At 36.7% G+C, this 12,560-nt stretch overlaps 1 protein-coding gene across 1 annotated transcript in view; it reads right to left on the bottom strand.

Moving 5' to 3' along the window:
* Tmx4 (thioredoxin related transmembrane protein 4) overlaps positions 1–12,560 on the bottom strand; it is a 43,641-nt gene that overhangs the window by 10,374 nt on the left and 20,707 nt on the right. Inside the window, exons 3-6 of the mRNA XM_057781854.1 lie at positions 12,392–12,437; positions 11,558–11,686; positions 7,609–7,654; positions 1,972–2,073 (exon numbers count right to left, since the gene is read on the bottom strand). Coding sequence (XP_057637837.1) covers positions 1,972–2,073; positions 7,609–7,654; positions 11,558–11,686; positions 12,392–12,437 — 323 coding nt within the window. The remainder of the gene's footprint in view (positions 1–1,971; positions 2,074–7,608; positions 7,655–11,557; positions 11,687–12,391; positions 12,438–12,560) is intronic.

Raw genomic sequence — 12,560 nt, 5'->3', positions numbered from 1 at the left:
TAAGAGAAGACAATGGGGTGAAGGAAAGGAAAGACTTGTGGGTTGAGAAATAAGTCTCAAGCTGTTTAACTGGTTTAGACAGCAAAGATTAAAACATTTCCATCTGAAAGACCAAGTTTGCAAATCCAATTTTTAAAGTGAATGTCATGTGTTTACTAACTTTGGTGACTTTATTTTTATTTAATTTCACAAGGAGGTAGAACATTTTAATAATCCAATGTTTCTGGAATTTCCAACAACTTCCAGAGAGAGCAAGTGACATGTACAACAGTATTGGGCTCTATGGAAAGCTAACTGGGTACCCCAGCCTAGAAGAGACTCACAGCTCAGTCTTGCCTTTTTCTAGCATTGGCTATGTGGCCTTGGACAGGTCATTTAACTTCGTTCCCACGCCATCACTCACAAAGTTGTTCATGTGCTAGTCCATCATCAAGATCTGTTTATGTTGTACACAAACCATTATGTCTTCTTCCTCAGAAACAAGGAGGAAAGTCTATTCTTAATAGATGCTCTTGGTTCAATACTGCTTTCTGTTTCAAGGGCCATTGTCAGTTTCTAAGTTACTACAAGCATCTCATAACCCTCCTAAATATTATTTTAATCTAATTTTCCAAACAAACTCTATGCATAGGCATGAAATTCTAAAACTCAGCTGAGCAGTATTCACTGGTTTTGCCATACCCACCTACACTGCCAATGTCTCCACCTTTGATTCACTTAGGATCTTTCTCATACTGTTTACCCTGAAAGAACCCATACTCATGTAGTTTCCAAACACTCTGATTAAAAAAGAAAAAAGAACAACAAAAGAAAGAAAAAGAAAAGAAAGAAAAACTAGTACTAAAGAAAAGGCAGGGGATGCACAGAACTAACATTCTATTTCTGTAGAGTCAAATTCCGTTAAACCAGGGCAAGTGTGCCATGTTCGTTAGCAAGAGCATTAATAAAACAAAACATAGATGTTCCAACCCACTTCTCAAGTTAACATCAGAAGCTAAACTCAAAAATGAGCTACAGTGTGGATAAAGAACAACCATGAAAGAGATCAAGCCTCTTCAGTTTTCTAGAGTTACTGTCTCGCACAAAGTTGTGACTTAACTATGAGATCAATCATCAGTCATTTTAGATTTTTTAAGACCTTCCTAGAAAGCCAAATTTCATTAGAAAATGTAACTACACTTATCAAAACTCTACACTTTTACCTAGATGTTTCACAATTAGAAACTACATAATAACCAACAAAACTTTCCAAAAGGTGTATTATCCTAATTAGAGTTTAATATGCAATCAACATGTTCGTGTATAGGTTAAGTGAAACATTTAAAATATTTACATAAAAAAATCACAAAGCATTTATGGCAACTTCTGTATTTAAGTAAGTCAATGTATTTTTGCAGCTTTCACTAATACCTAAAAAGAAGATATATGGATACAAAGTTTTATGCCCAGTGAGGACATAATGATTTACTTTGAATTTTTTTCTTATTTATATTATTTATATTATCTAACAAAAAACAACCCCAGGAAACAAGAGGGTATACGTAAGAATCTGGTCAGGATTAGATATTCAACTGAAGGATAAAAACAAGAAAAATTGTCTTTTATTTAACTCATTAGGTCCATTCTTTGCCTTTACCACAGTGCTCAAAGCAAGGATCTTTGTGTGAAATCACAGCCAGCTTGGCTGTCTTGGATGGAAAATGACTGCCCATTCAAGTATAGTATTTAGTTTTCATTGATCACTGTGCATATTCTCGGCAGCATTAATCTTCAGAATATTTTAGAGAAAAGACCAGAGGGTGATAATGCATCTCCCACTATATTACACATTACCATTGCAACCAATAAGCAAATTCACCGCTTAAATGACACAAAATGATTATTTATGTGCTTTTCCTTTCATGGTCACCTTTTAATTTATATGATATCCTTTGTTTAATGGAAAAGAATAAAAGACTGACATTATCTTACCAGACCCATGAACAGGCCAAACACCAAAGTAGCAACGACGAAAAAGACGTAAGAACACCATGCAGGAATTCCAAGCGTCACTGTGAAATAGTTGTGAAGGTGCTGTAATCAAAATGGAAACAAAACGCTTACTTGAAGTGCAGGATTTTCTAGCTGTAACTCCAGTCTACAAAATATCCCTCCACATATGTATCCAAAGTTTATATTTAATAATTACTAATTAAGAAGTCAATGTTTGTAGCATTACGAACAGAATAATTATCAAAATCATATTCAGTAAGAATTATTCTTTAGAGCTCAAGATCCTGATAGAGGTCTGATCAAATTGCCTTGTCAATTCTTTCTCCCATTATAGAAAATTTTCTAATTATCTTTGCCAAATCATTACCTATTCCTCCATATTTAATCCCAACATGATTTATTAAAATATGAAACCCTTGAGCCATTATCAATTTTTATGTAAAGCCAAGTTATGCCTTAGAGTATGAACTATTTAAAATGTCTCCATATTTACTTTTCCTAATGTTAAACAATATGTGAATTACAGATATGAAACGTTCATTTCAAATTAAAGCCTATTTAGAGGTAGACTTGTTGGGCCTATACTTCATCATGGTAAGTCATATTGTTTTAGACTACAAACTACAATTCAATCAATTACTAGGCACAAGATTAAAGGGCTACAAGTTAGACACTAGAGTCCACAGAAACAATTACTGAATGATCTTCCCAAAAACACATACTCTCTCTCTGTGTGTCTCTTTCTCTTTCTCTCTCACACACAACACACACACAATGAGTTCAAGTTTCTACTTTAATTTCACATTTTCCAAAATCTAAGTTATTCCTATTAGATTTTTAGTTTATGCTAAGAAATTAAATATTTTAACCTGACATGTTCTGAATGAGAAACATGTAAACAAACAAAAATTGTTACTGACCAGAACAATCCAACAATCAAAGCCTCACCAGTTAGGCTCCATCTCTCGCTGATGGAGCCTAGCAGCAGAATCCACATAGTACTGGTTTTATGGGCATGCATATCAAAGCATGAAAGGATCACAAAGACTCAGAAAGCTGCTGAGGCCAAATAGTACGAACTCTCTGCAAAGGAAGCCCTAACAGGCTATTATGCAAAGCAATGAAGGTAAAATTTAGGTGGTCAGAGAGATCCTGGATTGCTGACGATATAAGAAATATAGGGCTTTATTTTTTTCACAATTAGGAAATTGTGGGCATCTAGTGAACAACCCAAGAGAGAGACTATGAGAGCTCTCAGTTCACAGTATTGGAGCCCAGATAATATCAGCATGAGTTCCAGATGCAGGAACTAGAGTTGCAAGGTGTGTTGGTTGTTTTGCTGAATTTGTCTCACTTCAATCAAACCTTTTCTTGCTATGCCACTATTTTACAACTTACGGAATGTCTTGCCATATGCTAAAAATGTTCTTTTACTTTACAGCTCATGGTGAAGAAGCTGTCCTGAGTCTTAGAAGAGACAACATAATTCTGAACATCACTGAACTATAACTATGAGGACATTAAAGTAGGGGTTGTATGCTTCTTGCCATATGGGCACCAGAGGCAGAGTATTTTGGTTAAGAAATGTCCCCCACAGGCACATGCATGAATGATTGGTACACACTTGACTGCACTGTTTTCAGTGGCTGTAGAATTTCAAGGGAAGAAGCACGGTTGGTGAAAGTAGGGTCACAAAAGGGTGAGCTTAGAAGTTTGAGCCTAACCTCAGTTCTGACACTCTCTCCTCTAATATTTTTAATAATTCTTTGCAAATTTCATCCAATATATTTTGAGCATATTCATCATCTCTCCCAAAAACCCTTTTAGCGCTACCCCTCACCTATCCATCTACCCAACCTGATTTCTTTTACCAATTTTTCTTTTAAAAACAAAAAAAAACAAAAGATAAAATTTGTTACCCAAATAATACTTGCCTTGATAGGTAGCCTCTCACCCTGTATGCTAGAATTTTGTCTGGTTGAAGCTTGCCCAAGTCTTATGCATGTAGTCACAGGACTGTCTGTTTATATGTGTAATTCCCTCTTTATGTCTGGAAAACATTGTTTTCTTATAGTCATATATCACTGTTAGCTCTCAAATCTTTTGGGCCCCTCATCCTCAATGATCCCCGAGAGGGGTATGTCAGAAATGTCCCGTTTAGGGCTGAGTACTCTGTAACTTCTATTCTTTGCACATTGACTGTCAGTTGTGGGTCTTTGTGTTAACTGTCATCCACTGCAAGGAGCTTATCTCCTAAGTGCTGAGAGATGTACTAATATTGGGTATAGCAATAAATCATTAGGAGTCATTTTAATACTGTGTCCATTTAGCAGAACAAAAGCAATAGGTTTTCTCTTAGGGCCAATGACTGGCCTATCCACAGGTTCCTGGCCCCAGTAACACTTCTAAGTATGGGGTCCATCTCAAGGAGCAGGCCTTGAATCAAATCAGTAAGTGGTTGGTTACTCCCTTAACACTGGTGCCACTATATTACCAGGACAGTCACTATTGTAGCTCACAAAGTATACAGCTGGGTAAGACTGATGATGAATTTTCTCCTCCAGAGGCATGTATATATCACCTTTCAGCATTATGACAGATGAGGCTTCTAGGTTTGTAGCCATTTGAATTCTCCATGCTTTGTGACTCAAGTCTGTGGTTTCTTCAGCAGTAGAATGCTATCATCAAGTTCTCGAGAGTAACCAAGAGCAATGGCAATAGCGTATATGTTGCAGGTCTTTGGGATCCCACTGGCTAACAACTCAAAAGGAGGTAACTGGGGTTTTTCTTTGTTCACAAATTTATTAGGGAATTACTGTATCCCTCTTCTAGGATAACTAATTCCATTTAAACTCTTTTTTCATATGTATAAGCCTATATTTTAGGGCTGGTGAGATGGCTCAGTGGTTAAGAGCACTGACTGCTCCTCCAGGGGACCCAGGTTCAATTCCCAGTACCCACATGGCAGCTCTTCTGTCTGTAACTCCAGTTCCAGAGAATCTGACATTGGCATAAAATAAAGTTAAATAAAGTTTAAAAAAAAAAAAAAACACTCCCTAATTTCTTTTTTTAAAAAAGCATATATTTTAGAATGCTTCCATATTAGGTTTTCATAAGGCTTTTTTCTAAAGGTCTTTAATGTTAGTTACTCCTCTCCCACAGTAGCTCCTGTACCCAGACCTACCATCTCCCAGCTTGTTATATCAGTCTCTCTCTTCCCCTCTACAATGGAAAGCACCACAATCACAGCTAGAGTCTGAGATGCCAGCCTACCCTGCAGTGGAACTGTGAACTGAAGTAAATCCTTTCTTCCTGAAGTTGTTTTGGAAGATGGCTCCCAACTCTAAAGTTTTAAGAGGTATTATTCAGCTCTGGTTTTAGGTGAGAAATGTGTATGGAACAGGTTATGCTTTGCTTGATGACTCATTGTCATTACTGGGTTTACGTCTTGAAATATGCCAAAGAGACAGAGAACAATAAAGGTCACTCAGTCTCTGGGCTGACTCATGGAAGTATTTTTGAACTTGCTTTATGAATACCTGCTGCTTTACCTTACTCATGAGGCTGGAATGAACAAACTGTGGATGAATAATGTGAGGTTTAAGCTCTTCTGCACAGCGTCATACACCTTTTCTCCAAAACAAATAATTAAAACACTTAATTTCTAAGTGAGTTATTAAAGTACAAAAAAGTTATTTGCCTCTGAATCATTGCTTTCTGGTTCAATACTGTTTAGTATTTGAAAGCATTATCTTATTTTAGTAAGTTTCCCTTCAAGTTTCTTATATCAGCTTATCCTTCAAGGGATCTATTTGAAAAGAAATTCTATAACACTATGGTTTTCTTAGGTAATTAATTATTACTGAAGACTAATGACTAAATAATTATTACTAAGGACTAAAATTTTTTTACAATCACAGATACAAAATTCTATCTGCTTACTTTGAGTTCACAATGGCTTTAGAGACCTTTATGAATGATTGTAATTGTGGTATTATGAAGTTATATATGTAGTCAATTATAAGAAATAAAGTTTAACTTTACATTTTTATGTTTCTGTTTCCTTAATCATGTTTCCTTGCGCCAAAATACTGATACTTGCTCAATGTTATCTGCGTTCATTACATAAAAGTATCCTACTCTATTTTACTGAAAGTATTTTAAAATATCAGCTGATTATCCTAAACTGTATATACTATTAATATTATATTATATACTAGTAATTATTATATACTATTATTTTGCCAGATGATTCAGTTAGAGCTATTTTTTTTGCTGCATACAGATTTGCATGAAGGGACTAAATGAAATGATCATTAAAGAAATAAGGAGACTATAAGTGGTCAGATCAAGTCCTCCATGAATTCTAGACATCTGAACTGCTGCAGCCAGTACTACACTGTCTCAGTCAAAGCTGCAGTAGCTCTAAAGGACAGACTATGTTTTGGAGCTCACCTGTATCAGAGGAGGTATACTCTTTAGGAGTTCAGGAACAAGCCCATGATCCCTTTCACACCCATTCCAGAATCCCCTTAATATCTTTCATGCATGGGAGCAGTCAGCAAGGCTTCTTCAGTGGTAGCCAAGGCTCCTTGTCCCCTTTTTCAGTCTGTCTCTGAATATCTACAAGACTTAATCTAACAGGCTCCTCTAGGCTTCAAGAAAGGGACCTTGTGCCTTGTGGTTGTACTTCATCTCATTATAACTCGCTATGAACATTTCTGAATACGTAAGAAAAGATGAGAGATGTCCCAATCGAGATCACAAGAGATCATATACACAAATAGCACATGAACACACACACACACACAAACTGCTACAGAATTTTATTTTAAGTCTTCTATTATTAGCATTAGTTCAAAAATAAACAGTAAGTTTAAAGCATTGTGTTATTTAGAACCAGAAAGCAAGCAATTCAAACACAATACAAGATCAATCTATGGTATTAAGCTCCTACAGAGAAGTGACAGAAATAAACATATTAAAAACTAATGATATATTAAAAACTAATAAATAATTAAACATTTGGTCTAAGTAAGTGTTCTAACCCTGAAGTGACTACGTGTCACTCTACAAGCACACACAACAGGGAGTGCTTTAACTGGTGAGCACAACCCCTGGTTTCTGTGAGAGCCACACAACTCCATCACTACAGTGCAACCTAATCAAGAAACAGCAAACACTATAAACATGGCTACTCAAAGAAAGCTTTGTTTACAAAACCAAGCTTCTCTCAGGCCATACTATGCTGTTCCAGACACACAGAATGACTTTCATGCCTGCCTAGACAATCTTTGATCTATAAAGAGATTTTCCAAGGGAACAATGAGATAACATATAACCACATCTCATAATCTTTTTTCCTTTTATAAGGACTTAATCACCAATCTAATAAAATTATGACTCTGACATGGCTGCTATGGTAACCACTTCAAATTATGCCTTCCTATAAACACATTTTATTATGATGAACCGAAAACAAGAGTAGTTTTATGGCTTAAAAATAGAATTATAAAAAGTATTTATAAATTTTCATTTTCCTATATTTAAAAGCTATTTTTTACATTCTTTTAAAAAAGTCTATCTTCAAATATAATATAGTTTAAAAGTACTCACCCAAATCTTGCCAGAGATGCTGAAAAGACCAGCCATTCCAGACATCCTAAGAAAGAGAAGAACTCTGGTCACACACAGTCAAAACCAAGCAAAGCTCAGGCCAAGCAATATACCTTCACTGAGCCTGTACTCACCAAAACTTCAATTCACAAAAAGGTTAGATTTCATGGTCATTTTCTGAACTATTTTGCTGTAAACTGCAAACACATTCCAAATCGTTGGCCCCTTATCTGTTTATAGTACAAAAATCTACAATCATGAACAAATTATATGTAAAAAGACAACATATCCTGGTGACTTCGAAAAGTGAACACTCAACACTGTCCAATATATCTTTCCAGATGTAAATGCCGTAATTGCTCATCTGCTTTTTCCTTCCTTTCAATCCTGCACATCCTCCCTCAACAAGCACTCATAGCTAACAAGCACTCCTTGCACATCACAGTGAAATCAGAAGCCATTATGTGATCACTCTCATCTACCTACCACCAAATTTGAGACTGATGCATTCCATATCACCTTTGTATCAACAGCAAACTCTACTTGACCTAACACAGGCCAATTTTTCAATCTGTGACTTGAATCTTAATCCTGTGTCCTGTTGATGGCATGATTCTTTCTGCCATCCCTTCTTCCTGCATTAGCAATCACTCTACCTCTACTCAATTGGTCTCTTCAGCGTAATGTCACGTCCATCTTCTGAACTGAGCAACTCTATCCCTCACATGACCCTCAAGCTTCAGAAAAATATTCTCTCTTATAATTTCTTCAGTGGTATGTCTCGAAACCATTCAAATCTGGCTAACCACCATTTGCAAAGGTCATAACAATGTCACCCTGCTCCATTCTATGTCCCAGTCAGAGATCATCTTTCTTTGCCTCCTGGCATCCTGGGACATAAATAACTATTATTTCTTTCTTTGGCATCTTTTATTTGGTTTCTAAAAAATGTTTTACCCTTGATTTTCCTTCTGCCTCACTGGCACTAATTTTTCATTTTCCCTTTTTAATTTTAATTACATGTATTTATTGTGTGTTGTATAAATACACAAGTGGGCTTCATGTAGTAGTCATAGGCAAACTTGCTGGAGTTGATGTTCTCCTTCCACTACGTGGGACCCAGAGATCAAACTCAGGTCATCAAACTTTGGGGCCATGTATCTTTATCTCCTGTGTTATTTCATGGGTCCTCATTTTTTCTTTTTTTTTTTTTTTTTTTTTTTTTTGGTTTTTCGAGACAGGGTTTCTCTGTGGTTTTGGAGCCTGTCCTGGAACTAGCTCTTGTAGACCAGGCTGGTCTCGAACTCACAGAGATCCGCCTGCCTCTGCCTCCCAAGTGCTGGGATTAAAGGCGTGCGCCACCACCGCCCCCTCATTTTTTCTTTTGATGACTTGCTTAGTACTTAACTTGTTAACTTTGAGTGAGTCCTAGATTTATGACAAACACACTTCTATTTTACTTCCTAAGTAAAATTCTAAGGTTTTAAAGTCTGTCAAAGTCTTCTACAATTGTGTTCATTAATTCTCTACAGGCACTCAGTTTAATAGCTTTACAAAGTCTGGACCTCTAGCAAGGCTAACAATCTTTTTCTTCTTTCTTTTGAATATTTTTATTAATTCTTTGAGAATCTCACACAATAAATTTTGATCATATTTACCCACAACTCTTACTAGATCCATCCCCACCTCCCTACTGCCCCTTGCTTCAAGTCTTTTTCTTTTTTTTTTTTTTTATGACTCATCTACTACAATATGTGCCAGTCATACACTGCTGGGTGTGTGGACATCCACTGGAGTATGTTTGACACACCAGGAGCCACACCCTTAAGAAAGGAAAACTGACTCTTTCAGCAAAGGGGTCCAGCAGCATCATAGCTCAGTAGGGGTGGGGGCTCAGGAATCCCTTCCCCTCCATGCTAGAAGAATGTTGACTGAAAACCATGATCTTGGTTTTAATATCCCTGAGATATCTTGCAGTTTCTTCTTTATAATATTTTAATTAAAATCTATTTGTATCACTTCCCCCTTTCCTTTCCTACAATCCATACAATGCTGATGCGGGATGTTCCTCTATATATTTTTTACTTTTATTGGTTAAAGAATAAAGCTGTTTTGCTCAATGGCTTAGCAGAATAAAGTCAGGCGGGAAATCCGAACTTAGATATATAGATAGAGTAGGGCAAGTCAAGGAGACACCATGTAGCTACTGAAGGAGAAAGACGCCTGAACCTTATCGGTAGGTCATAGCCTCGTGGTGTGACACAGATTAATAGAAATGGGTTAATTTAAGATATAACAGTTAAGAATATGCCTAAACCACTGGAAAAACAGTGTTGTAATTAATACAGTTTTGATGTGATTATTCAGGTCTGGGAGGCCGGAAGATGAAAGAACAGACTCTGCTTACACAATGCCACCCTTATTTCCTCTGAAATTTATGGCCTCTTTTTTTTTTTTTGTCGTTGTTGGTATTTTTTTTGGGGGGGGGGGTTGTTTTTTGGGAGGGGAGAGTTAATTGTAGAGCAGAATCTTGATGTGGGAAATAGCAAAGTCGAAGAAAATTCAACAGGACTCCCAGAGATCTTTTTTTTGTAAATGTTCCCTCTCATGTTGACCAATTCTATCTTCAATTCCAACTTTAAACCTACTCATTTAACATCTCCACCACAACACCCTGGTACAAGTTGCTCCTTTTAAGTTGGACACTGTAAAAACTTTCTAATTGTTCTCTCCTCATGTAGTCTTGTCCGCTCCAATATCTCCTCTTAAGAGTTAATTTATTTTTGTACATACATATAAAAGAAAAGAAAAACCCCTTCCTGACTGTGGCCCCAGGTCCTGTACAGTCCACCTTCAGCCTCCCTTTTACTCAACTCAGGCTCTCTTCCTTTCGCTCCCAGTGCTGCACTCGGCCACTGTGCTGCTCCTTAAGCACTCAATAAAGCTTTTTCCCTAATGGAAACTTCTGGGTAGTCAGTCACTCTAGGACTATGCTAGTCCTCCTATCTGGCCACAGCTTCTTGTATCCTGAGATTCCCACCCCAGTGCTCCCTTCAGAGCAACCTCTCTTAACACTTCTTCAAGGTAGGCCCCAAGACCCAAAATTTTCCAGACTAGTATGAGAAAAGAGACTATTGTTTAAAACAGCTCCATCCAAATGATCTGTCGAGCTTGTTTTGCAATTTGTCTTACTAACTTTATGTTATCTAAAAAAGGGAGTGGAAAATGCAAGTCAGTCTAATGAAGTCATAAATACCTGGCTTCTAGAACAGTACCTAGCATAAAAATCAGTATTCAGTTATTTGAAGAATAAAATGCCAGAGGTGAGCTACTTTTAGGATAAGCTCCATATTACCTAGGCACTAACATAGGTGCATGTGACAGATGAAATATTACATTGCATTGCTTCTATGATATTAAGGATATTCCTTACATCTGTACATGCAAAATAAAACTATTTACTAATATGCCCACTCAAAATTAAAGCCAAATGTGGAATGAGTTATTACAGTTCAGTCTTATTTACCTTATTAAATATTATCAAAAACTATCCCCAGAAACATAGTACCAGATAGTCAAAAGCATCACCAGAACACAAGAATCCCCAAGGGTACTATAATTCAAGAAACATTTGCCCTTCCAATTAATGGCAACCCGCACTCAACACCACATTTGTAAAGAGGAAAAGTTGGAATGGCGTACAGTGAAAGTTGGAGGAAAGGTTCTCTGTTAACACGTCCCTTCAATCCAGCTACTCAATCAATACCCACTGCACCAAAACAATTTGCAGTATATGTGGGTCACAAAACCAGAAACACTAGGTGGACCAAGCATAGGCATATTCAGACTAAATTAGAGAAAAGAATATGAAAAAAAGTCTAGACTTGTAAGGTCTACACATTAACATGGGACTTATTATTTTACAAATAGCACTTTATTTATAACTTACGTTAGAGAAGCTGGTGATTTCCAGCCAGTCAGAGGTTCAACTGATTGCCATTTTTTCTCTAAGATGTAATTCTGTAAGTCTTCATAGATTCCTGGGCCACGGTAACGGCGGAATATCCCATCTTTTGCACTATAGATTATAAAATCAGACAGAAATTAGATAAATCAAAATAGGTATTCTATAATAATAAAATAATTATTGATTACACACATAAACATTTCTTGAATTTTAAATTAGCTCAAATGAAAAAAACCCCAAAAACCTATAGCCAGACATAAACCAGAAGGCAGGTATTAATTCTAATCTAACACAAATGAGAAATTCTAAAACTCAAACCATTGAATATTCTCTTTCATTACTATGTAATCTGCAACTATAAGCTAAATCTCCAGAAATATTTAATCAGTCAACTCATTTGCTGATTTGCAATCAATTATTTTTATTTCTTCTAGCAAAATAGCCACTGTTTTAATATTAATAAATAATATATCCACATTTCCAAATTTATGTCCTCCACGTCTCTAAGCTCACGATCAAGATCAAAGCATGCATCTCACATTCACCTCTAAGCCTTCCTTTTCTCAGCTTCTTGTCCCAGACAGGAGTCACAGGAAGAGTCTAAGCATTCCCTTTTGTTCTCCTCAGACTACTGAGTGAAACTGGGAGTCCTGCCTGGCCTGGATCCTGAATGACCCCCAAGCATTATGACAATGCAACTTTGTTCTGCCATTTTCCCTTCACCTCTCATTAGCATGGTTCACCACCAACTACTTGACCTGTTCTCCTACGGTGCTGAATTTTAATCTTTTAAGATCATAAATTAATAATGCTTACTGAAAAAAGGCTGGGAGAGTGGTGACAAAGAAGCGGCCGCTCAAACCTAGGAAAAGCATAAACAAAACAGTAAAAGTTAAACTCAAAGTAACTCAAGCACCCAAGTGCTAAAAAAAGCATCCTCAAACTGCTACCGTGATCACATGAACAAACACCTCTGGAATTATTG

Source organism: Chionomys nivalis, chromosome 9 (assembly GCF_950005125.1).
Source record: "Chionomys nivalis chromosome 9, mChiNiv1.1, whole genome shotgun sequence".
NCBI classification, from domain to species: Eukaryota; Metazoa; Chordata; class Mammalia; order Rodentia; family Cricetidae; genus Chionomys; species Chionomys nivalis.
Note: the sequence above shows the minus strand (reverse complement) of the source record. Positions and strands in the feature narration are given on the sequence as shown.